Source organism: Lotus japonicus, chromosome 4 (genome assembly GCF_012489685.1).
Source record: "Lotus japonicus ecotype B-129 chromosome 4, LjGifu_v1.2".
Classification (NCBI taxonomy): Eukaryota; Viridiplantae; Streptophyta; class Magnoliopsida; order Fabales; family Fabaceae; genus Lotus; species Lotus japonicus.
This window is the reverse complement of record NC_080044.1, coordinates 1269913-1293984: the sequence shown is the minus strand read 5'-3', so window position 1 is coordinate 1293984 and position 24072 is coordinate 1269913. Positions and strand designations below refer to the sequence as shown.

Below are 24072 nucleotides of genomic sequence, written 5' to 3'. Positions count from 1 at the left end.
TATTTGGCTAAAAAACATTTTTGGTCCCTGATGTTTCAGGATTATGCAAATTCTGCCCCTACTCTATTTTTGTCGACGTTTCTACCCCTCATGTTTTCAAACAGTGCACTGTCTACCCCTTCGTCATCCAGACTTTCTCATGAGATGTTCCTGAGTGGATTGGAGAGATGAAGAGGAGTATATGAAGTTGATTATGATCAAGGAAATGATATAAATTAAATTTGCTTGATGTATATATCAATTATGTATGTAACTGAGCTTGTTAAATGCATGTTTTGCTACTTACAAGTCTTGAGTTTGAATTTCCCATGCCCCCTTTTTTCCAGTTTCACTTGTAATTTCCACGTGGCAGGTCCAAAAAATAAAAATAAAAAAGTCAAATCAGCTCATTCCGTTAGTTTTTTAACGTCTGACTGACGGAGGGGTAGACGGTGCACTGTTTGAAAACATGAGGGGTAGAAACATCGACAAAAATAGAGTAGGGGCAGAATTTGCACAAACTTGAAACATCAGGGGCCTAAAGTGCTTTTTAGCCTTTTATTTTCATTCTATTAAAGAGTATCTTCAATCATGTTCGAGTCGAAAACATTCACATCATGATAATACTAACTCAGAGTTCATCTTTAACAAAACTCAAACCTAAGACTTTGATTAATGAGAATCAAACTCTTGGTATTTCATTCCCATTTTACTTTGGAAAGAGAAATATGTGTATATTGAAAGCTGAGATATATAATCTTGCAATGAATTTTTTTATAGAAAAACATGAGAAAATTATGAGTGATTGATATTAAAACAGTAACATAATCACTTACAAAAATAATCTAACTCTTTTTAATAAATAATATGACTTCATGTTTTAATCTTGTTTTTGTGATTGAATATGAGTATGGTGTTGTTGGATTTGTAGTGAAGAGTTGTTGTTTGATGATAAAGATGAAGAAACATTAATGTCTTTTATGATGAAAATGTTGATTTTAGTCCCTCATATAAACACATAGCGTGCCACATTAGCATCGCCGCACCTAACAAGTTATCAGAGTTCATTTTTTTCAACGAGGATGATTCCCGACTATTTACAGTAGTTTAGGGATGAACTCCAAAGGATTTTTCGGCAATGAATGAAAATCAAAGCTCGCTCAAAGTACATGAACCATAAACATATTTAACCCTTAATATTATAAAGTAAGCAAAAAAAATCTTAAAAAACACAACTAATAAACTGACATTCTTTTCATTAAGAGATCGGGGAACATTGTTAATGTCACTTTTTATAATTGAATAAAAAAATGATGTTAATTTTTTTAACGTAAAGTAAATTATTATTATTCTTTTATAATCGATCAGCTGAATTGGTCCCACTATTTGAACTCAAATGTTATGGACACTTATCCGACACACAAATTTTGTATCTATTTTTCCGCAATAAATTGTAGAGTAAAAAAAATTACAAATCACAATTGTGTGCAGTGTGAAACCACCCCAATTTTGTGTATAAACACATACATGAAATTTTTGTTTCACTTACACCGTCATTTATATAATTTGAGACAACAAAAAATCACCACAAAAATTGTATATGTTAGATGAGTGTGTGTCGCACTATATCATGTCAGAAAATCATTTTCCAAAAAATACATTTTTTAAGAATGCCAAATTAATTTCACTTAGCACTAATATGACGTATAGACTTTGTCTAAATCCAAATTAGAAGAAAACAATTTAGTAATCAATACAGGAAAGGAAGCTTTGTAACCATCGATTTCTGGGTTCAAAGTTTGTGTCCACCTCAGTCCTCACTCAACACTGCAAATTCTTAACAATTATTGCTCTGCTGCTACCACTTCTGACTCAACTATGGACAATATGACGGTAAGTGTTCACACTATATGTTGCATTCAAAAATCTTTTAAGTTGGTATTAAGATATGATCGAGAAATTTTTCCTCTTTTCTATCTTTCCTTAGCACTTAATTACACAATTGGGTTTTGACTCACAGTAGGAAATTGGAATTAAGAGCAAGGGGAATCGAAAGTTCCATTTGAGCCAAGTTAGAGACAGTGTGTGGTGTAGTCTAATTTCAAATACCAATTAGGATTAGGCAAAGCAAGATGGGCAAATTCATGAGATACCATATGACCTTGTCCTTTTACATGTGAAAACATTATACGTGATCTTGTCTTTTTACATGTGATAACATAATTGATCTAAAGAAGCTAAGCATGCCAAAGCAATCCTGAATAATAAGCAATATATGTCCAGGGCATTTACCTCTAGATAGTAAGGGAGTTTCTTTCCATTATCTGGTGCACAAGGTTGAGTTGTACCTTCATTTTAATTTGATATCATCTATCTTAATACTATATAAGTCAATTTTTGAGAATTGATTAAATTACTCTAATCCTTGATTTGTGGTAAAACCAAATTCATTTTCTCACAACTTCTATGCAAAATGGCTCATCAACCACAGCATTCTCATGTCCCGAAGTTTGGCAATTGGGACACTGACAATATCCCATACACAATATACTTTGAGAATGCTAGCAAAGAGAAGACCAATATCAATCCAAACGATCCAGAGTTCTTCAATCTGTTCATGAGAGGTGCTGAAAATAATGATGATGATGATGATGCAATGAAGGCTCGTCCTAGCGGTCATGGTCACTCCTACAGTACAAATTCATCAGAAATTATAAGCACTGAGGAGGAGAGAAGAAGCAATACTAAGCTCCATTCAGAGTCTGCCAATGAAAAAAGTGATTCTGATTACTCTGTCATTCAGAGAGTGAAGTCAGGTCACAGAAAGAGCATGTCTGTAGGTGGAAGCCATTCCTCTAATAACCATTCTGTGAGTTTTCCATTCTCTCAAAATCTCTACCAATAAATTAATTCTGAGAAAAGAGAAACTCATTGAAACGTAGTATTAATCGAGTTTGCGGATTGTATCATGGAGCAGGAACATAACCATGAAGCAACACTAATACCTGAATTTGGTGCTTGGGATGTCACTGATCCCAAATCAGGAGGGGGATACACTGAAATATTCAGTGAAGTAAGAAAAGAAAGGCAAATGGCGTCTCATCTGAGTAAAGCTCCTTCACTTAACAACTGTTCTAATGTCAAGAATCAATGTGGAAGACCTTCCTCCATATATTCTAAGGTAAATATTACCCCATACATTCAATGTTTCGAAAAAATTTCCGCCTGTATGTTTAAAAAAAGCATAGGAAAACATTATCATGAACACTTTCCCACCACCTAAGTTGCTCTGCTAGGGTTTCTAGCGGCTAACTTTGTGTGGTTTCCCCCCAAGGTCTTGTACCTCTTTCCCACCCTTTCTGGGGCAACCCACTTCACTTTGAAGCATGGATCCATGGAAGAACATCTCTCTTCGAGAGGATGAAACTGAGGAGCTCCACATCCCTCTGGACGAGGTAGACCCCGAACCCCTAAACGAGTTCTGGCTCATTGGAAGGGTTCTCACAAACCACTCTGTAAACAACAAAGCTTTCAAGTCCATGGTCACTACCAGCTGGAAAACAAAAAGGGGTTTTGAAGTTCGCGACATAGAGAGAAATCTCTTTACCTTCCGCTTCTTCTCTGAGAATGACAGGGAAGCAATTCTGACATCAGGTCCCTGGAATTTCGACAAAAGCTTCGTCATCCTCCGGAAGCTCTTACCGGACGAAAACCCTAAGGAGGCAGAGCTGAATAAGATCCTAATCTGGGCTAGGGTTTACGATCTACCCATGAATATGAAGAATGAACAAGTGGCGCGGCGTCTGGGGAATTTCTTAGGCTCCTACGATGAATGGGATGCAAAAGAAGAACACCGATTGGGGAGCTTCATCAGAATCAGGACATGGCTGGACATCGAGAAACCATTGAAAAGGGGTACTGTCATCCCAAGGCCTGGTAAATCGAGTGTGAAATTGAGATTCAAGTATGAAAGGCTGGCCAATTTCTGCTTTGGGTGCGGTGGCCTGGACCACACGCTGAAAGACTGCGACTTCAAGGAGGAAGAATGGCAGGAAGATGACCCAGAAAACCTCCCCTATGGTCCCTGGATCAGAGCATCCCCTTTGAAACCCACAAACATGGCTATGATGAAGCAGGAAGCCAGAGGACCCACAGCCACGAAGAAATTGTTCCCACAAGGTGCTGAAACAAGTGGGGAAAAAGGGGAAAAAGGAGAACAGGAAAAGAAAGGGGGAGACAGGGAAGTGGAGAGCACTAAAGGGGGTGGAGATAATGCAAAGGGCCCTACTAAGCACCCAGAACAAGAACTGAGTCCCCCCAAGAAGGGACACATTGATGACCAATTTATTGCTTCCCTAGGTAGCTGCACCTTGCAAGGAAGCACATTTAATACCCCATGTGTGCTGGATCAGACAGAGATAGAAACCTCCCCTGTTACTATAACAAAACAAACACATGAGAATACTGAAAGAGAGGTACCACAAAGCATACCGGCATCACCAGTGAAACACCCCGAACACACGAAGGACTCTACTGATGATGATGAACGAGAGGATTCCCATGAAGGGAACGAACAAAGGAAGGCAAAGAGAGTGAACTAGTGGAAGAGACTAGCCCGACAACCCCATTCAGGAGAAACCCATCACCCAATAGAGGATTTGAAAAGGAAAGACTGTGGAAGGGATACTGCAACTGCCATGGAAACTGATAACTACCCAGTGTTCCAGAAAGCAAAAAAGGAAGCGGCGAGGACTGTGGAGCAGTCCCGCCGATCCTCATGAAAATCATAAGTTGGAACTGCCGTGGGTTGGGGACACCACGTGCAGTTGGAGCTTTGCGAAAGCTCATCACCATGGAACGTCCCGACCTTGTTTTCCTCATGGAAACTAGGAAAAAAGCGTTTGAAATGCAACGGACCCGTATGCCTAATGGCCTTGTAAATATGATTGGTGTGGATTGTGCAGGAGAAGGCAAATCCAGAGGGGGTGGCTTAGCCTGCTACTGGACAAATGCAGTGGAGGTGACTGTGATCTCTATGTCAAAGAACCACATCCAGCTGAACATGAAAACAGATATCGTGGAGGAGACAATGATGGTAACATGCATCTATGGGTATCCAGAAACACAAATGAAGTGGAGAACTTGGGAGCTTTTAAAGGATCTTCTCCCTGAACCAGATACTCCTTGGCTGTGCCTAGGCGATTTCAATGAAGTCCTGAAGAGCAGCGAAAAGGAAGGAGGTAACCCCATCAACTTTGCTCATGCTCAACTTTTCCAAGAGACAATAGACCTTTGTGGTTTGGTTGATGCCGGCTTTCATGGACTCCAATTCACTCGGTCCAATATGAGAACCACTCCTAACACAATCAGAGAGAGACTAGATCGAGCCCTGGTGAATGAAAAATGGCTGAGCATGTGGCCTTACTCGAATGTCCATCACCTTGACAGATTCACCTCAGACCATAACCCGATAGCAGTTATCTTCTCTAATGTCAAGCGGAAAAGAAAAAAGAGAGTGAAAATCTACAGGTTTGAAGAAATGTGGATGCAAGATGAGGACTGTGCCCAAGTAATTCAGAATTCCTGGCCAAGTGGAGGACGAAATCTCACATCAAAGCTTGGTAATGTAGCTGCAAATCTACAGGAATGGGCTGAAGAAATCTTCGGGAACCTTCCAAAGAAGATCAAGGCGGCTCTTGATACCCTAAAGAAGCTCCAAACAGCAACCCGCACTGAGGAAGTGGTGAAAAAAGAAAAAGAAACCGAGAGAGAACTAGAAGAACTACTGAGGATGGAAGAAATCAAATGGAGCCAAAGATCCAGAGCAACATGGCTTGCTCATGGTGACAAAAATACAAGCTTCTTCCACAAGAAGGCATCACAAAGACAATCTAGAAACGCCATCAACAGAATCAAGGATGATCGTGGGGTAACATGGACTGAGGAAGAGGACATTGAGGAGGTTCTCACAAGGTATTTTGAAGACCTCTTCACTACCACTAACCCAGCAGATTGTGAAACTGTAACCAAGCTGGTACATGGCAGAATAAAGAGAGAGCACATGGAGATGATGGAGGAACCATTCACTGAGGATGAGGTTAGGGCTTCACTCAAGCAAATGCACCCTACCAAAGCTCCCGGGATTGACGGCACACCCGCCCTCTTCTACCAAAAATTCTGGAATGTGGTGGGAGGAGATGTAACTGCTCATGTTTTGAGGATCCTAAATGATGGAGCAGATGCAGCACAGATTAATCAAACTTTGATAGCCCTCATACCAAAGATTAAAAAACCTTTGATGGCCAAAGACTTCCGCCCCATTAGCCTTTGCAATGTGGCTTTCAAGCTGGTGACCAAAACCATAGCAAATAGACTAAAGCTCTTTCTTCATGATATAGTGGATGAGACCCAAAGCGCTTTTGTCCCCGGAAGATTGATCACAGACAATGCAATTATTGCTGACGAATGCTTCCACTACATGAGGAGGAAGAGAAGAGGTGTGAAAGGAGTCATGGCCCTCAAAACTGATATGTCTAAGGCCTATGATAGAGTTGAGTGGAGTTTCCTCAAAAACACAATAGAGCAAATGGGTTTCACACAACGATGGACTAACCTTATTATGCACTGTGTCTCCACTGTTTCCTTTCAGGTACTTCTTAATGGGCAGCCTTGTAGAAGTTTCACTCCTGGGAGGGGTCTCCGTCAGGGAGACCCGCTTTCACCTTACCTTTTCATCTTATGTGTTGAGGTCTTCTCGGCAATGATAAAAGAAAAAGCCACAGCGGGTTGCCTTCATGGGGTCAAAATCACACCAAGAGCCCCAAGCATCTCCCACCTTTTCTTCGCTGATGATAGCATCCTTCTTGCAAGAGCTACAAGAGAGGAAGCCTTAGTACTTCTGGACATTATCAAGACATATGAAACCTTCTCAGGCCAGAGAATAAATCTTGACAAATCCGAGCTCTCCACAAGCCGAAATGTGCCTAGTCCCCGAATACATGAACTGGAACAGTTGCTTGGAGTTAAAGCAGTGGAGAGACATGAGAAATACTTGGGCCTTCCCACCATTGTGGGGAGATCAAAAACCCAAGTATTCAGCTTTGTTAGAGACAGGATCTGGAAGAAACTAAAAGGCTGGAAGGAAAAAGCGCTCTCAAGATCAGGAAGGGAAGTGTTGATCAAGTCCATAGCTCAGGCCATACCCTCATATGTGATGGGACTCTTCCTTCTACCTTCAACCCTATGCACTCAACTAGAAAGGATGATCAATAGTTTCTATTGGGGAGGAAGTTCTGAGTCAAGAAAGATGAACTGGGTAAGATGGGACTCTCTAGCCACACCAAAGAACTTGGGTGGGCTGGGGTTCAGATCATTCCAAGACTTTAACAAAGCTATCCTGGCAAAGCAGTGGTGGAGACTAATCAACAGAGAAAGCTCCTTAATGTCTCAAATCATGAAGGCCAGATATTATCCCAAAGTTCCCCCACTAGAAGCAAACCGAGGGACAAATTCCAGCTTTCTATGGAAGAGTATACATTCAGCAAGAGAGGTGATCATTAAAGGGAGCATCTGGAAAGTTGGTGATGGGAACAAAATTAACATTTGGACAGATTGCTGGCTTCCAAATTCATCTAGTGGAAAAATAACAACAAGAAGGAACCAAGCAGATGGGCCACAAAGAGTAAATGAATTGATTCTGAATGGCAGAGGGATGTGGAATGAGAATCTGATCAGAACCTACTTCTCACGGTTTGATGCTGTAAAAATTCTTCAAATCCCTATCCGTGCACAGCCAGGGAAGGACCGATTAATCTGGAAGGACAGCATAGTTGGGCAATACAGTGTAAAGTTTGGCTACAGAATCCTAAGATCATCCAAATCACCACAGCAAGAAAGTGGAACATCGGGTGCCAATAGAGCAAACCTGTGGAAGAAAATCTGGGCAATCGACACACTGCCCAGATGTAAGGAACTAGTTTGGAGAGCGTGCAAAGGAGTGCTGCCAGTGAGGATAAATCTGAAGAGAAGAGGGATCGACCTTGACACAAATTGTCCTTGTTGTGGAGAGGCTGAGGAAACAACAACCCACGCTCTCCTCATTTGCCCCAACACTCGCATGATCTGGTTCGCATCCCCCCTTAATCTAAACATCAGTGAAGACCTTCCAGATAATTTCTCTGGCTGGATGGAACAAGTGCTTGAACACCCAGATGAAGAAGTCATGGCTGATATACTGAACCTAATATGGGTAATCTGGAAAAAAAGGAACGCATGGGTTTTTGACCAACAAATGTGGACCTTTGAAGCAACTCTAGCCAAGGCAGCGGCTATCAGCTTGCGAACTGAGGATGTTTCTGGGAACCTCCAACTAGAAGCAGTAGGTGACAAATGGAACTTTCCCCCCCAAGGCTGGATCAAACTCAATGTTGATTCATCTCCCAGAACAAGTGTAGGGACTAGCCACGGAGCAATCATAAGAGACGAGAGAGGTAGCACTCTTGCTGCAGCGGTGTGGAGTAGTGGTGAATTTGAGGACCCTACGATGGCTGAAGTTATTGGAATGAAGAAGGCAATTCAATGGGCTGCATCGCTCCATTTTGATAACATTTTGCTGGAAACAGATTGCCTCACTTTAGCCCAGAAATGGAACACTAAAGACACAGGAATCTCCTATGTTGATGATGTAATTAGGGATTGCAAGTCTTATTCTTCTGTTTTCTCTGCTTTTTCTGTTTCCCATGTACGAAGATCCTGTAACAGGGTTGCAGATCATCTTGCCCATCTAGCTTTTAGTATCCAGGATACTTTTTTGGTTAGGAGAAAATCCCCCTGGGATGGATAGTTTATTATCTGAGGATGTAAAGCTTGCAGGCTCTTCTGCTACTTGATTGGAATCAGAAATTGACTTTCAAAAAAAAAAAAAGCATAGGAAAACAAAATGTGAATGTTCAGCATATAAAGTGGACACCATGTGGGTTGATGTAATGGAAAAAACTCATTGGTAAGCCTTCTATTGCTTACATATAGTAGAATAAGATATTAGTCTTACAACCACGGGATATTTTGGTTAACATTAAAGTATTTTTTTTTTAAACTTGGTTAACACTAAAGTAGATAAAGAAAGAATTGCTTTATGCATTTGACCATTAATCTTGATTTGTTTCATCAATCAAATGATGAGATGATGTTTTGCAATACCTTTACAAATATTGTTATGATTATGATGCAGTACTGTTGCTGTTTGTTTTCAAGTGAAGGCGAATGAATAAGAATTGATGTTTGTTTGAGCAACAGGAAATACTCAATCTTAAAGCTGGAAGTGTCTTTTGTATTTGATTTTCTTTATACATTGTATTTCACTTTATTGTCTAACTCTTTGCAATAAGAGTGGGTCTTCTGTTACCACTTTCATCTCAACTATTACGGTTCAAATTGATTTAGGTAGTCTAAAAAAGCTGCCCAATGGTATTAGTGCAAAAACAAAAATGTTGGTATGATTCTCAATTCTGAATTAGATTAAAATAAATTTAAATAGGTTAATTTAATCGAATTGGTTTGGGTTATAACATGTTGTTTAGCTAATTTAAATCAAACTTGTTCAAGTAAGATTCAGTAATTTTTGTTAGAGACATAAAAACAAAATGAAAAGATAATTGGTAAAGTATAATTTTACTCTCTTGAAGTTTTTAAAGTGACAAATAAAAAGAAAAAAAAATACATCTTAGTATTATAAAAGATATAAAAGAGCAGAGATAGCAACTTTTATTTTTTACTTTCCCTTCAACTAGCAAACAAATAATGGCGCTTAGAGATTCACTATGAGTATCTCTTCTTGTAGACATCATTTTTAATTAGGTCGTACTCATAGTAAAAATAGGCTCCATCCTTGTTAATACTTCACCAACATTTTGCTCCACAAAAATCATAATCATTTTTAGCATTATAAATTTCAACACTCTTTTTCACTTCATTCCATTTAAGGTCGCATCAAAACAGAGTAGTGAAAAAAATATTGTTATTGAAGGACCATTCTATGTACTTTCCATAAGGAATATAATGCTCACCAAGATCATTGTCCTTTGAATGACAATGGGCAAAGAGCAAAAAATCATTACCCATATCATTTAAAGCGATCACCTCCACCTTCTTGGCCTTGCACAGGTATTATAAACATGTTTGTTGCAATGATCACTAAGACAAAAACTATTGCAACCAAAACCTTAAACATGTTTATGAGTTGCTAATAAACTCACCTCCCATTTTTCACTACCTGCAAAAAGTGGCAATCCATCTATCTCCTATATATATATAAAGAATAATATTAATTAGTAGTTAATAATATTTTATAAAGAATATTAATTAGTTATTAATGGTGTTTTATATGATTATCTCAATTTACATATAGACAACTAAATGTCAAAATCAAATATTAAAATTATTTAAACGTTAATTATTAATCAAATACATAAAAAATACTCTTATGAGTTTTAAATCCTTGTAGATTAAAAAACACATAATTCCATATATTAAATCCCGGAATGTTAACACGCATTTCAAGATTTAATTTTTCCAAAACACTGATGAATTGATTTCCAAGAAAACAAATCTAGAAACTTAATTTTTTTTAAGTCTTTTGAGATTTAAATCCCAGAACGTTAAATAGATGAAATGTATTCCAGGATTTAAAATATCAAAAGCATACGCATGTATGTATGAGCGTCCAAGTTTTAAATATCAAAATGTTACTCCTAATGTTCTTAGAATATAAATCTTAGAAGATAAATTTGGGCATGGTACTATAGGTTTTTATTACATTAAAGTGAGATGTGAAATTGAATTAAAATCATTACTACTTGATAAACCTCTTCTCCCCTTTCCCATATTTTCTCTCCCCTTAACATTCTTCCATGTAAATTCCCTGGATCCAACAGAGTGAAAAAATGTATAGTCAACACTCAGCGAGCTAAACACGTCGTCGAAAATGCACCAGTGCATGTGTTGATGAATGGAAATGGAGCAGAAGAAGAAGTTGGTATAAAACCAGTGGCGGTGCAAATTCAAAATGGCGAGAAAGAAAGCGTAATCTGTACTCCAGTGAATTCAAGATCCCCTCCCCTGGTTTTGTGTTGCCCACTCCAAACAAACACGCATCACATCACATCAGAAACGATTCAAACTGTTATTCAGCTCCGGAAGATGAAAACAGTGTCCGATTGGATCGATTCGTGTTCGAAGGAGCAAACCAACACGTACCACCAATGGTTCAACTTGGCCGATTCAGGTTTTTCTTCAATTTCTTCAATTCGTTTCGCATTTCGCAACCACAACTCATTCTATTCAATTGATCTATCATTCGTAGATGGAGATGGCCGTATCACTGGCAACGATGCTACCAAGTTCTTTGCTCTCTCCAACTTATCTCGCTCTCAACTCAAGCAGGTAGCATTTACAAATAGATCATCATATTTTTGATTATCTCAATTCAAGTTCCTATTATGGTTATGAAGTCTTCATAAGTCATGTTGATTTAATTGCGTTTCCTATAATGTAGTGAAATTTCACCAATACTCACCTATTTGCATCCATTAGGTTTGGGCTATAGCTGATACAAAGAGACAAGGATTTCTAGGTTTACAAGAGTTTGTAACCGCAATGCAGGTTAGAGATCTTCACTCTTGGGTTTTCATATGGATTATCCGATATCGGAATCTGACTTTGTAATTCAATGTTTCATGTGATGGATAGCTCGTTTCCCTGGCACAGGCTGGATATGATATCAGCTATGATATCCTTAAAACTGAAAGTAAGTTCACTCACTGCTGTCATGTGGTGTTTCATAAATTCATGCCTGCTATTTGCCCTTATATTGATTTTTAACTTGTAAAGTGAGAAAGTGCGCTTCCCCTGCATATGATCTGCGTCCAACATTAATGAGGATGCTTAAGTGATTATGAGGCCTAATTAACTGATACACAGGAAACATAATTCATTGAGATTCTCAAGTATAGTACATTGCATTTTTAAGGAACAATGAAAGAGCAAAGAAACCTGAGAAAATGTGCTAGTCTTGACACTTGCAGAAATGGCTAACTTCGAGCCACCTTAGCAGGAAGGATATTGGTCTCATTTCACATAATGGTTAACAATATTGATGCTATGTGTATGTTGTCTATTATTAATTGGATTAAAAGAGACAAGTTTCTCTTTTGTATAACTCTGCATTATTCACATGTTTCAAAGCATTTCATTATTCCATTTCTATTGATTTCAGTTGACAGTGAAAATATTAAACCCCCAGTAATGGAAGGAATCGATGCTTTAGTAGCAGTAAGCAGTGCATTTTATCTCACTTGGTGCATTATAATATCAATTAGTTGATATTATTTATGTTGACTCTTCTTCTTATTAGTTCTTTTCTGTTTGATTTTTCAGAAAACAAAGAGTTCAACAACAAATTCCCAACCCGATGAATTAGGTTCGACATGTAACTTTTTCTTTCATTATTTATGACATTGCACTGTTTAATTAATACTGATTGGATTTCACTGATAATACATAGGGACTTCTCAGCCTCAACCTTCGCCACCTAGTCCTTGGGTTGCTCCTAAATCTGTAAAGAAAGTGAGTTCTCCAAAATTGATGCCCATTTTGACTAAAGTTAAGAAGTCTGCTTTGAAAGCAAATACATAAATGAAGAAAAAGAAAGACCGTCTTGTTTTAACAATTAAAGAACCAATATGTAAAACGTGTCAGTTTTGCATATTTACTATTTGATATTTCATATTTGTGACGCTCTAATAATTCCAGCCCCAAAATGAAAGGTTACCTTTTATTGGTGAATGCTTTGAACTTTTTCCACTTCCACATTATTTTGAGAGGGAGGTGCATTCAAAGTTGATAACAATCTTTCTTGCTTACATTAATCACGGTGATGACTCAGATGGATTATACATTGCAATATCGGAGCAATGTTATTATGAAATAAACACAATTTGAATGTGCTTTGTGAATTTGTTTCTTTTCAAACTCTGTTGCATGTGGCATTGCATTATTTCAATTTGTTGCCAGTTATATTCTTAATAATAGTTTGTTTTTTCTTAGTTGCCTCTCAATGCAGTCACATCAATAATTGATGGCTTGAAAAGGTTGTATATACAGAAGCTAAAGCCATTGGAGGTCACTTACCGATTCAATGATTTTGTATCTCCATTATTGGTAAGTGAAATTTACACCCAATATACGAATAGAATATGCTAATTTCATTGAACGACATGTGTGAACAAAGTACAATTTTGCTCTAATTTTAACATGTCATTATTTATATAAGTATGATGGTATTAAGTTTATGATGGTTGGTGATTTGTTTGTTTCAGACCGACAGTGATTTCGATGCTAAACCGATGGTGATGCTTCTTGGTCAGTATTCGACAGGGAAAACAACATTCATAAAACATTTACTAAGATGTGATTATCCAGGTTGGTTAAATTCTGGACAATCTAGCAACTACATTATATGAACCTTCATGCATAATGTGGATGACTGAGGGATATAAATTACTTCATTGATCCTATGTCACCTTTTAACTCTTACACAGGGGCACACATTGGGCCAGAGCCTACAACTGACAGATTTGTTGTTGTCATGGTACCATAATCTTCCTTCTTCTAATATTGCTTTCAGAAAATAATCAAATCCAAACAAACCTTTTTATGTTTTGGTGATAGAGATCATTCTGTAGTTGTTAATTTGTTCCTTCGTGTTCATTTGTTCTCTACTTGTGTTCATGGAGGTGCAAAGCTCAATATCTTTTTATTTATAGTCTGGACCTGATGAGAGGAGTATTCCTGGAAATACTGTAGCTGTTGATGCTGCCATGCCTTTTAGTGGGCTGACAACTTTTGGCGGTTCATTTCTGTCAAAGTTCCAATGTTCTCAAATGCCGCATCCAGTAAGTTTTCTATATATTTCTAGTTACAATTTTGCTCGATTGACAATTGATCGTGTCATTTGTTTGTCCTTGATGTTTGAACTTTGAAGATAATTTTTCTTTCAGCTGCTAGATGAAATAACATTTGTGGACACTCCTGGTGTCCTCTCTGGAGAAAAGCAACGGACTCAACGAAGTTATGATTTCACCGGTGTTATATCTTGGTTTGCTGCAAAATGTGATCTGATTCTTCTCTTATTTGATCCTCATAAGCTTGACATTAGTGATGAATTCAAGCGTGTAATTGGATCACTACGTGGTCATGATGACAAGATACGTGTGGTTTTGAACAAGGCAGACCAAATTGATACTCAACAAGTGAGGCAATATCAACAACTTATTTAATCTGATTTATATACACTTGTGATCTAATCATTAACCGCCTTACATGACTCATATTGTAATATTTGTAGCTTATGAGAGTTTATGGAGCATTGATGTGGTCTCTTGGGAAGGTTCTGAATACACCTGAAGTTGTGCGTGTATATATCGGGTAGGTTACTTAACTTTCAAATACCGATAACGATTCATTGTTTTATTTTCAAGGGCACAGTTTAAGTATTGATAGCATCTGTAGATGCTTCACATTACTTTCACATCACATTGATTGATTCCTCACTCCAATTAATTTGACACTCTTTAGCTTATGCTACTTTTCTGGACTTTGCAGCTCATTTAATGATAAGCCTATAACTGAAGGCTTTGTTGGCCCATTAGGACAGGAGCTCTTTGAGAAGGAACAGAATGATCTCCTTGCAGATTTGGTAGATATTCCAAGAAAGGCTTGTGATAGTCGGGTACAGTCCTATCTTCTTACAATAGTTTGAGCTGGTTGTGCAAATGAGTGAATTATATGCATACGCCAGATCACTACAAGCTTATACTCTTATGTTTGCATTATTTTTATTTACTGGTTCTGAAACCTTATGTCATTGATCCAGATCAACGAATTTGTGAAACGGGCTAGATCTGCTAAAATCCATGCCCATATAATTAGCCATCTTAGGAATGAGATGCCTGCAATTATGGGCAAGGCTAAGGCTCAACAAAGGCTTATTGATGAACTTGAAGATGAATTTAAAAAGGTCTCTTCCTTCCCTTTCTCCTCCAGTCCTCCTTTGTTTCTCTGCTTTTCTTAATCACTTATCATCATGATCTTGCAAAACAGGTTCAAAGAGAGTTTCATCTCCCAGCTGGCGATTTTCCAAATGTAGAACAGTTCAGAGAGGTTTTGAGTGGTTATAGCATCGACAAATTTGAGAAACTAAAGCCCAAAATGATTCAAGCCGTAGATGACATGCTTGGATATGAAATACCTGAGCTGCTAAAGAACTTCAGAAATCCTTATGATTAAATTGGAAAATGTTAAAGCATGTTATTGATTTTGTCATGAATGTTTCTTGACCGAAATTATGATGTTATATTTTTGAGTAATGATGGGTATTGTCTTGTTCAATGTCTAACTATAAAGGGACAGTAATGTCAATGAATAGTGCATGTATTTCATATTTTTTGAAATCATTCTGGTTTCCATATTTCGTGCCTCAAAATTCAGGAAGAATGATAATATGATGCATTGTCAATGTTTAAAAAAATAGCAAGTGCATTAAAAAAATATATGATTAAAAAATCATTATAAAAGGTAAATCAATCCTCATCCTAAATTAACTTTTTTTTTAAAAGGTAACATGACTTGAATTCTTAAGTCATGGTATAAAATTCAGTTTTATACATCTATTGTCTTATTGTGTTCAAGGATCAACCTGACTTTCTGAAAAGAAAAAAGAATCAAACTGACTTAGTTCTTCAAAAATACTTGATTACTAAATTTCAGATAATTTTATTATATAAAACATGTGTATTTATACATGCTCGGGTTCTTTCAAATAATATAAAATGTAAAACTATTTACCAAAAAATGAAAACAGTCAAGTGAAATTTACTTGTGTGTAATAAATAAATCGCCGGGGCCGGGCGGCGTAAATTCTTATGAGAACCGAAATCTTGTCAGTGTCAGAGACCTCTTTCTTTCTTCCTCTCTGTGTTGATTTGATCGCATACCAATACCAATTGTTAGAAAGCAGAAATGGAAATACCGAAAAGGTTTCGAGGCAAGGTGGCGATCGTGACCGCTTCCACCCAGGGAATTGGCTTCAGCATAGCTGAGAGGCTTGGCTTGGAAGGTGCATCTGTTGTCATCTCTTCTCGCAAACAGGTTCGTTCATTCTTCATTTTTCTAGATTTCGTTCATCTTGAGAAATTGATAAGAGAAAAGCTAATCGTTAAATTATAAGACTGGTTGTGTTTTGTATAAATTGTAAGCAATCACCAACTAACTAATCAAGTGAGAGTGATGCTTCTGTACACAATTACACATGATTGTTCATCACTGTAACGTTTATTTTGGCTGAATCAACTGCAGCAAAATGTTGATGCGGCTGCGGAAAAACTCAGGGCTAAAGGAATTGATGTGTTAGCAGTTGTTTGCCATGTTTCTAATGCTCAACAAAGGAAGAATTTGATTGACAAAACTGTGCAGGTCAGGTTTTCTTCAGATTAACTATGGAATTTATATAACAACATGATTTTTTATCATGATCATTGATCAATAGGCTAGACTGAGGCTTGGCCTTGGTTTCTCGCAACGCTTCAGTATAATCAGCTTGTTATTTTTTGAAAAATCTGTCTGAATGCTGTTCTAATATGTTGTCGAACATTTTGGTTTGTTACAGAAGTATGGCAAGATAGATGTTGTTGTGTCCAATGCTGCTGCGAATCCTTCTGTTGATGCCATTCTGCAAACAAAGGACACGGTTCTTGACAAGTTATGGGAGATAAATGTCAAAGCCTCTATACTTCTTCTCAAGGTAATTAACCTGTGAAATACCTAAAACAAAAAGAAAAGAAAAGAAAAAATCCCATATATGTTTCAGCATTTTCTCTTTCTGCCATCTCCATATGGTGTGTGTATATTATAGTTGTGGTGTACTATGTGTTATTCACTGTGCTGTTTATACAGGATGCAGCTCCTCACATGCAGAAAGGTTCTTCTGTAGTTATCATTTCCTCAATTGCTGGTTATAACCCACCACCTGCTATGGCTATGTATGGAGTAACCAAAACAGCCCTTCTAGGACTTACCAAAGTGAGTAATTCACTTGCAATTGTTCCTTCAAAAACTACATAAACTGTTACCATCTTTTTTCAATATGCTAATCATTCATAATGTGTTGTGTAGGCCCTGGCTGGTGAGATGGCCCCGAACACTCGTGTAAACTGTGTTGCTCCTGGTTTTGTGCCAACTAATTTTGCATCATTCATTACCAGTAATGATGCTATGGTGAGTCTCTTATGGTCCAAATAGGTTTTTCTTCGTGCACTCAATTCTCTTGCCCCATGTTTGGATCAACTTATTTTTTCGTCAAAATCAATTTTGAAATCTAGACTACTCATGTAAGTTTCTGAAATGAGAACTGCTATTTCTTACGAAGACAGTCAGGCATGAAATTCAAGACCAAAAAATTTAACCAATGAAAACATTGTGAAAATGATAAGTTCCTATTTTGACGGAAAACACTCTGGTTAATTGAAAGACACGTTGTTAGTTTTTCTTTCGTATGCCACTTATTCATAACAGCAAGCATTACTGTTCTTAAATCTACATGGTGGATTTTCACATTAGAAGGAGAATTGATTCTGGGAGAAGCTACTCCTAGGAGCAAAATTGATTCTGGAAGATTTGAACGTGAATCCAAACATGCTTTTAGAATCCATGTAGAAGATTTTCCAAATATGCAGACTCTTTCAATTGTCTTTTGAATGGAATTTCTTTGTGTACTACTTCAGAGACAGGAACTTGAAGGGAAGACAATACTTGGAAGGCTTGGCACAACTGAAGACATGGCTGCTGCTACAGCTTTTTTGGCATCTGAAGACGCTTCTTATATAACCGGAGAAACTTTAGTAGTTTCTGGGGGAATGCCGTCCAGGCTGTAGCTTCCATTTTTATCTTCTAGTAAGCTTTTGTTGCAGGGTCTACCCCAAAACTTACTATCCCTGATTTGATCCTCTGGTTTTGAAAACTCTACACCTAGAACACTGTTTTTTTCAAATTATTCTAAGATACTGTGTAGAGATATTATTGAGCTACCATTCACATTGAATATTGGTTTTATAAATGTTACCTTATAATCTGAAAGGTATTGGTTATCATAGTAGAAGAGTTATCAAATGTTCAACTTTGATTGAATTTACATAACAAATGGTCTAGAAAAATATGCAAGTTTGTTATTGAGACTATGTACTCCATTCTCAAAAAACAAAATATATAGCATGAAAGGTAAGCAAATTCACACACACACACACACACACACACACACACAAACTCCTTCTGTGGAAGCTATGAAAGGGGGAAAATTTGATTCTGTAGTCTAGGACTTGTCCATCGGTTTCAGCCATTTGGATGTTGTGATAGTCTTTCCAAGCACAGACGAAGCGAAGAGAAGTTCATTGACAAGAATAACAGATCCATTGGCAACCTGTTAAGACAAGTTCTGCTACACGAATTTTTGGTTTAGATCACACCTATAACTTAGAGAGGGTTTGATAAGGGTATCATGTTCCCTTAATCTTTCATCTTTGTACGTTTAGTTTCCCACATTTCTCAAAACATTGCTTTTTATCAGATTCCACACCTTTTATTATATTTTTACAGGTGCCTGATTCCACGTTTGGAATATCTGCTTTGCAAATTTTGAATCAATTTTTGGCTTGGAGTACAAGCTTGGTGATTCCCAACTGAAATGCTTACATAGATATTTCCTGGAACAAATTGTTATCTCTTACTTCGTGTTTATTATGGAAAATAACCATTTCACTTCTCTTGAATTTTTATACTTCTCCCTACACTTCCCATTTTTTGGTAGAAAGGACTCTTATTTTCTTTTTACTGTGCATCTAAAAGTAAAACCAATAGTAAAAGAAACTATTTTAGGGCCCTGTTTGAAAGAGTTTATTTAAGTTTATCTTTTTGGCACAATTGCTTATGTAAGTGATTGGAAAGACTTATGCAAATAGCTTATGGTCTACATATAAGCTGTTTTGAGTTTATTTTCATAAGTTGTTCAGATCAGCTTATGAATAAATGTTTATGTTTATGAATAAGCGTTTAGCATGCATAACCTATTTTCATAATATTTCAACAAGTTTCTCAATTTCGTTTATGAATAAGTGCTTGTTCCATAATCATTTATTGGCACAAGCGCTTAATTAAGCCATTTACATAAACACTCTCTATATATATATAATATATTTATATATATATTACTATTCTCATATGATATAGGAGATAGTAATTTAAAAGTGTGTCCCACCCCACCCTTGCCGAACAAAATGTAAAAATATAACCATTCACCATTGGTATATCAAATAAAGAAGCTTCACAAAAGATGTCAGCTAGTATGTACAATATTTATAGTTCATCCACTGTCAAAAAGGGCTTTAATGTGTGTTTGGATAAAGTTAATATAAAAACACATTTATCTCATTGTATTAAAGAGTTTCATTCACTTTTTGCTTCAATGGGTACTGATGCCGGTTAGCACTGTCACCAACATGTATGTTGTATCCAAATACAAGTACCTCAGCAAAGACAAGTTCATTTTCTGAGGATAAAGAAAGACAAGCAATTACTTGGATCAAACGGTCCTTGAAGTTGACATGGCACTTGTCTGCTCTCTCTTTATCTTTTAGCCGCGTTACGTAGTACCACATGTATTATGGGACTTTTTTTGTTCCCATCAATGTGGTGCTACAGTTAAAAGATGGGACATATACCAAAGGAAAGTACTACTGCAAAGTGCAAATTGTTGGATTAACGAAACTCAAAGCTCAAATCTACCAACCTTTGAAGTTGAACTGTGGCCACTTAACATTGATGATGATGATGATGCATGCAATGCAATGCAAGAAAAGAAACCTAAACAGAACCAAGCAAGGTAGCTCAATCAAATCAAGCAAAAAGACCCTCTCTCTCTTGCTCTCTCTACTTTTGAACCAAGTAGTCACGAGAGACCCTTGAAACACTTTTGCCTTTGAATTCATAAACTTTAGGCTGCCAAACGACCTAATCCTCCTCCTGATCCATCCTATTAGGAGAGAAACCGTGAAAACAACATCTTCTTCTTCCTTTCTTTCTGCAGAATGAAACTTCCTGCATTTTGGTTCCAATTCTGGTTACCTTTCTTATAAACCAAAAAAGAGGGTCTTCTTTGAATTCATATATGAATCACTTTGATACATGTTCTTCAATTTTCATTCGGAGCCCATGTTTAGGAATCCGTTCATTCGTTTCCTGAAATCCATTCACACGTTCAGAAGAAAAACTCCTTCTGATATTCTGTTCAGATAAGCATCACTGGTGCAGAGTGAAAACAGAGAGAAAACAGAGTAAAAAACAGAGAGATTCTAAACAGAGAGTTTCCTTCTTCAATGGCGGGTTCATGTTTCCATGCACTTCGCTTACGAAGAACGAAGAGCAAGCCTTTTCCTTCTTCTTCTCCTTCTTCATCCAAGGCCCGGTGGAATTCTGATGCAGAGAACATGGAGAGGAAGAGATTTGACAGCTTGGAATCATGGTCCATGATATTGGACTCTGAGAATGTGGAGACATGGGAAGCATCAAATGAGGATCAGGAGGAATGGACAGCTGATCTTTCACAGCTTTTCATTGGTAACAAGTTTGCATCCGGGGCTCACAGTCGGATTTACCGTGGAATTTACAAGCAGCGAGCTGTTGCGGTGAAAATGGTGAGGATTCCAAACCAGAATGAGGAGAGAAGAGGCTTGCTTGAAAGCCAATTCAAATCTGAAGTGGCTTTGCTTTCACGTCTCTTTCATCCTAACATAGTCCAGGTAACTACACTGCACTGCACTCAAGTCAACAAAATTATCAGTCCATATAAGTCTTAGCTTCTAAGTGATAATGCATTGAATTTTGTGCAAATTGTTAAATCAAACATGCATGTATTACGTGTTTGATTCCACATTAATAGGCTTTAGAATCACTTATGGTTAGAAGCTATAAGTATATGTTTAATGTTTGGTTTGAAGTTGCTCATCCAGACATGCACTTCTATTTCTCTCGACCATGGGTTTTCATCATTAGAACATGTTTAAGTGAAATTATTAGTGCGTTTGGATTGGTGGGAAAACACTTTTGATCCCACTTTCCCACGTTATAAATGTCAACACACCAATTTCCTTCAGTTACCATTCAATTGAATCCAACGTGAATTCAAACATGGCCTTAGAAGCACTTCAGGCTCACAAAATCATGTTCAGGCCAAAGGACAAAACTTGAGTTTGCATGGAAGTGCTTCTAGCTCTTCTCACAAGACATTTCTATTATTTTCCTATGAAATCACCTTTATCGTAAACATATGCAAGCATAAATCACATCACTTTCAATTTGCTTTTACCACAATCAATTTTGTCAAAATCAATTCTATCCAAAATGACTTCTGCCAGCACTAAACCAAACATGCACCAAGTCTTATCTTCTATGTAAACATGCCTATGATTTTGTGTGAATCGTGAAACACAACACCCACTTAGCTTTATAAGCTTTTGTTTATGAAGCAAAGCTTCAACGCAGTTTATGAATCCTAGTTGTTTCCTACAGTTTGGTTTTGGATATATAAATCCACTGCCACTTACTACTTCAGTGAATACATTACCAACTAACATCTATATGCAGGGGTGTGTATAATTCCTTAGATTTGAATTGGTGGCTGAGGTCTGATCTTTAAATGACTCTTAATTTACAGTTCATTGCAGCCTGTAAAAAACCTCCAGTATATTGTATCATTACAGAATACATGTCACAAGGAACTCTGAGGATGTATTTGAACAAGAAAGAGCCATACTCTCTATCAACAGAAACTATACTAAGGTTAGCTCTTGACATATCTAGGGGCATGGAGTATCTTCACTCGCAAGGTGTGATTCACAGGGACCTCAAGTCAAATAACTTGCTTCTCAACGATGAGATGAGAGTTAAGGTGGCAGATTTTGGAACATCCTGTCTCGAAACGCGGTGCCGGGAGACCAAAGGAAACATGGGAACATATCGTTGGATGGCACCAGAGATGATTAAGGAAAAGCCTTACACTCGGAAAGTTGATGTCTATAGCTTTGGAATTGTGCTTTGGGAACTCACAACTGCATTACTTCCCTTCCAAGGAATGACCCCAGTGCAAGCTGCTTTTGCTGTTTCTGAGAAGGTCAGAGCCTATATCTAAATTTAAGAAATGTTATTGTTATTAGCATGAATGCTTTCAGATTGAATACTGCATCACCCTTCTCTTCTATGCTTATAACATGTTTGGTTCCAGAGTAAAATGCAGTAGAACCACTTCTGGTTAGAAGCTACAAATCTTGTCTTCCGAGCAAATGTGGCTAGTATTGTGTGCAAATTGTGAAACCAAATGCGTACTTAGTATTTTTTATGTGTTAGTTTTAGAGCCTTTTGTCCCTTGTTGAGTTTCCTTAATCTGGACTGGATTAGTAATCTTTAAGACATCATGCCTAATGATAAACCAAATATTCTTTATGCAAGTTCAATTGAGGCCATAATTTTGATCAGGTTGACCATAGAATATATGCCTAATCAATTCTGCGGAGATGATCGAGAGAGTATCTTCTGCAATAAACATAACCAATTGTTAGATTTCGTAATTGGATTTCACTATCATTACCCTATAGAAACCAGTTTTCCTATAAATGTATCCAAACATAAATCACTTCACTTAGAACTCAGTTTAAGTGCGTGTTTGGATCATCGTTGTCAAAATTGATTTTGTCAGAATTGATTACAGTAAAAATGACTATTTTAAGAAAGCATTGGCTGAATGAATTACTTTGATTTGTTGATGAGCAGAATGAAAGACCTCCACTGCCTGCAAGTTGTCAACCTGCACTTGCTCATCTGATAAAGCGTTGTTGGTCAGCAAACCCTTCGAAGCGACCAGATTTCAGTGACATTGTGTGTACTCTCGAGAAGTACGATGAGTGTGTCAAGGAAGGTCTTCCTCTCACTCACCATTCAAGCCTAGCAGTCAGCGGAAACGCCATTATTGAATGCATAAAAAGCTGCTTCTCAATGAACTCCTCCTCCATACCTGTATATGCTTGAATTCATCCAATGAATTTACACATGATGCTGCTTCACGTTCTTTCAACTGTATTATCTAATTGTACTTCACAAAAAGAAAACCTCAACTTCTTATATGGTATGTCGTGGATGTCACCAAATTCACCAACAGAATTATACAGTGGAATTACTTAAAACTCAGAAAAGGTCACGTGTACAGTTATGTATTTATTATATAGGCATGTCATGGATGTAACCAAATCCAGCCACAGCATACATCAAACAACATGAGTGCAAAGTGCTACAGCACTACAATTAAATGCAGTAGAAATAGGAGCTCCATACTTCCTGTTGGGTAAGAATAACATTACTAACTTTAAATGCTTAAAAAGACTGACCTTAATGTCATGCTATAAAAATTGCAGAATTTTAAGTCAGCCCCACTTATACATGAGTTAAGTACTTGATATTTACATGAAGTCAAAGAACACAATTAGCTTTGTCACATTAACATTTCTTGCAGTTTTTCTTCCTAACATATAACATTGATGATAATGAATATAACTTTTCTGATGGATTAGAATGAAACTAACACTAAGTCTGAATTTGTGACCCTAAATACTAGGCTACCTCTAATTGGCCCCTTCTAAAAGTAGTGGTTGTATGGTGATTGTAAATACTGTAATTTTATACTCACCAAGCTAATGTGTGGGTTTGCAAACTGCAACAAGTCCTAAAATCTTATCTTAGCTGAAAAAAGTTATCTCCACATATCAATTACACTTACACATAGATAAAATATGAAGAAAAGAGATGAGATAAGTGAGTGATATAATATGTGATACGATAAAAAATATGGTGAGAGGAATAGAAAGAAAAAAAACTATAAGGTGTGGCGTAATGATTAACTCACTTCATCCTTTAACTATAAAGTCTGGACTTCGATTCTCACTT

General features: G+C 37.3%; 4 protein-coding genes across 4 annotated transcripts; all 4 read left to right on the top strand.

The window, feature by feature from the left end:
* Positions 1–1660: 1660 nt before the first annotated feature.
* LOC130713958 (RPM1-interacting protein 4-like) lies at positions 1661–9489 on the top strand. Its single transcript, XM_057563784.1, has 4 exons — positions 1661–1872; positions 2471–2848; positions 2957–3160; positions 9209–9489. The coding sequence occupies exons 1-4, from the start codon at positions 1858–1860 to the stop codon at positions 9242–9244; spliced, it is 633 nt and encodes a 210-aa protein (XP_057419767.1). The 5' UTR covers positions 1661–1857; the 3' UTR covers positions 9245–9489.
* Positions 9490–10817: 1328 nt separating this feature from the next.
* On the top strand, positions 10818–15500 carry LOC130715128 (EH domain-containing protein 1-like). Its single transcript, XM_057565174.1, has 16 exons — positions 10818–11260; positions 11339–11418; positions 11569–11637; positions 11725–11782; positions 12251–12306; positions 12412–12454; positions 12539–12600; positions 13081–13194; positions 13353–13455; positions 13575–13624; positions 13800–13928; positions 14034–14285; positions 14381–14460; positions 14638–14764; positions 14909–15052; positions 15136–15500. Exons 1-16 carry the CDS (start codon positions 10981–10983, stop codon positions 15319–15321), a joined length of 1833 nt encoding a protein of 610 aa, XP_057421157.1. The 5' UTR covers positions 10818–10980; the 3' UTR covers positions 15322–15500.
* A 435-nt stretch (positions 15501–15935) lies between these two features.
* On the top strand, positions 15936–18179 carry LOC130711832 (tropinone reductase-like 3). Its single transcript, XM_057561592.1, has 6 exons — positions 15936–16182; positions 16390–16506; positions 16700–16834; positions 16987–17112; positions 17206–17307; positions 17814–18179. The coding sequence occupies exons 1-6, from the start codon at positions 16054–16056 to the stop codon at positions 17961–17963; spliced, it is 759 nt and encodes a 252-aa protein (XP_057417575.1). The 5' UTR covers positions 15936–16053; the 3' UTR covers positions 17964–18179.
* On the top strand, positions 18140–23502 carry LOC130711831 (serine/threonine/tyrosine-protein kinase HT1). The gene is made up of 4 exons (XM_057561591.1): positions 18140–18267; positions 18299–20879; positions 21794–22249; positions 22906–23502. The coding sequence occupies exons 2-4, from the start codon at positions 20457–20459 to the stop codon at positions 23158–23160; spliced, it is 1134 nt and encodes a 377-aa protein (XP_057417574.1). The 5' UTR covers positions 18140–18267; positions 18299–20456; the 3' UTR covers positions 23161–23502.
* The last annotated feature ends 570 nt before the right edge of the window (positions 23503–24072 follow it).

Coding starts and splice junctions, on each gene's coding strand:
- LOC130713958 (XM_057563784.1), top strand. Junction 2,849..2,956: donor ATTCCTCTAATAACCATTCT/GTGAGTTTTCCA, acceptor ATCATGGAGCAG/GAACATAACCATGAAGCAAC. Junction 3,161..9,208: donor CTTCCTCCATATATTCTAAG/GTAAATATTACC, acceptor ATTATGATGCAG/TACTGTTGCTGTTTGTTTTC.
- LOC130715128 (XM_057565174.1), top strand. CDS start 10,981: ATGAATGGAAATGGAGCAGAAGAAGAAGTTGGTATAAAACCAGTGGCG. Junction 11,419..11,568: donor CTCGCTCTCAACTCAAGCAG/GTAGCATTTACA, acceptor TGCATCCATTAG/GTTTGGGCTATAGCTGATAC. Junction 13,929..14,033: donor GTTCTCAAATGCCGCATCCA/GTAAGTTTTCTA, acceptor TTTTTCTTTCAG/CTGCTAGATGAAATAACATT.
- LOC130711832 (XM_057561592.1), top strand. CDS start 16,054: ATGGAAATACCGAAAAGGTTTCGAGGCAAGGTGGCGATCGTGACCGCT. Junction 16,183..16,389: donor TCATCTCTTCTCGCAAACAG/GTTCGTTCATTC, acceptor AATCAACTGCAG/CAAAATGTTGATGCGGCTGC. Junction 17,113..17,205: donor CCCTTCTAGGACTTACCAAA/GTGAGTAATTCA, acceptor TGTGTTGTGTAG/GCCCTGGCTGGTGAGATGGC.
- LOC130711831 (XM_057561591.1), top strand. CDS start 20,457: ATGGCGGGTTCATGTTTCCATGCACTTCGCTTACGAAGAACGAAGAGC. Junction 20,880..21,793: donor TTCATCCTAACATAGTCCAG/GTAACTACACTG, acceptor CTTAATTTACAG/TTCATTGCAGCCTGTAAAAA. Junction 22,250..22,905: donor CTTTTGCTGTTTCTGAGAAG/GTCAGAGCCTAT, acceptor GTTGATGAGCAG/AATGAAAGACCTCCACTGCC.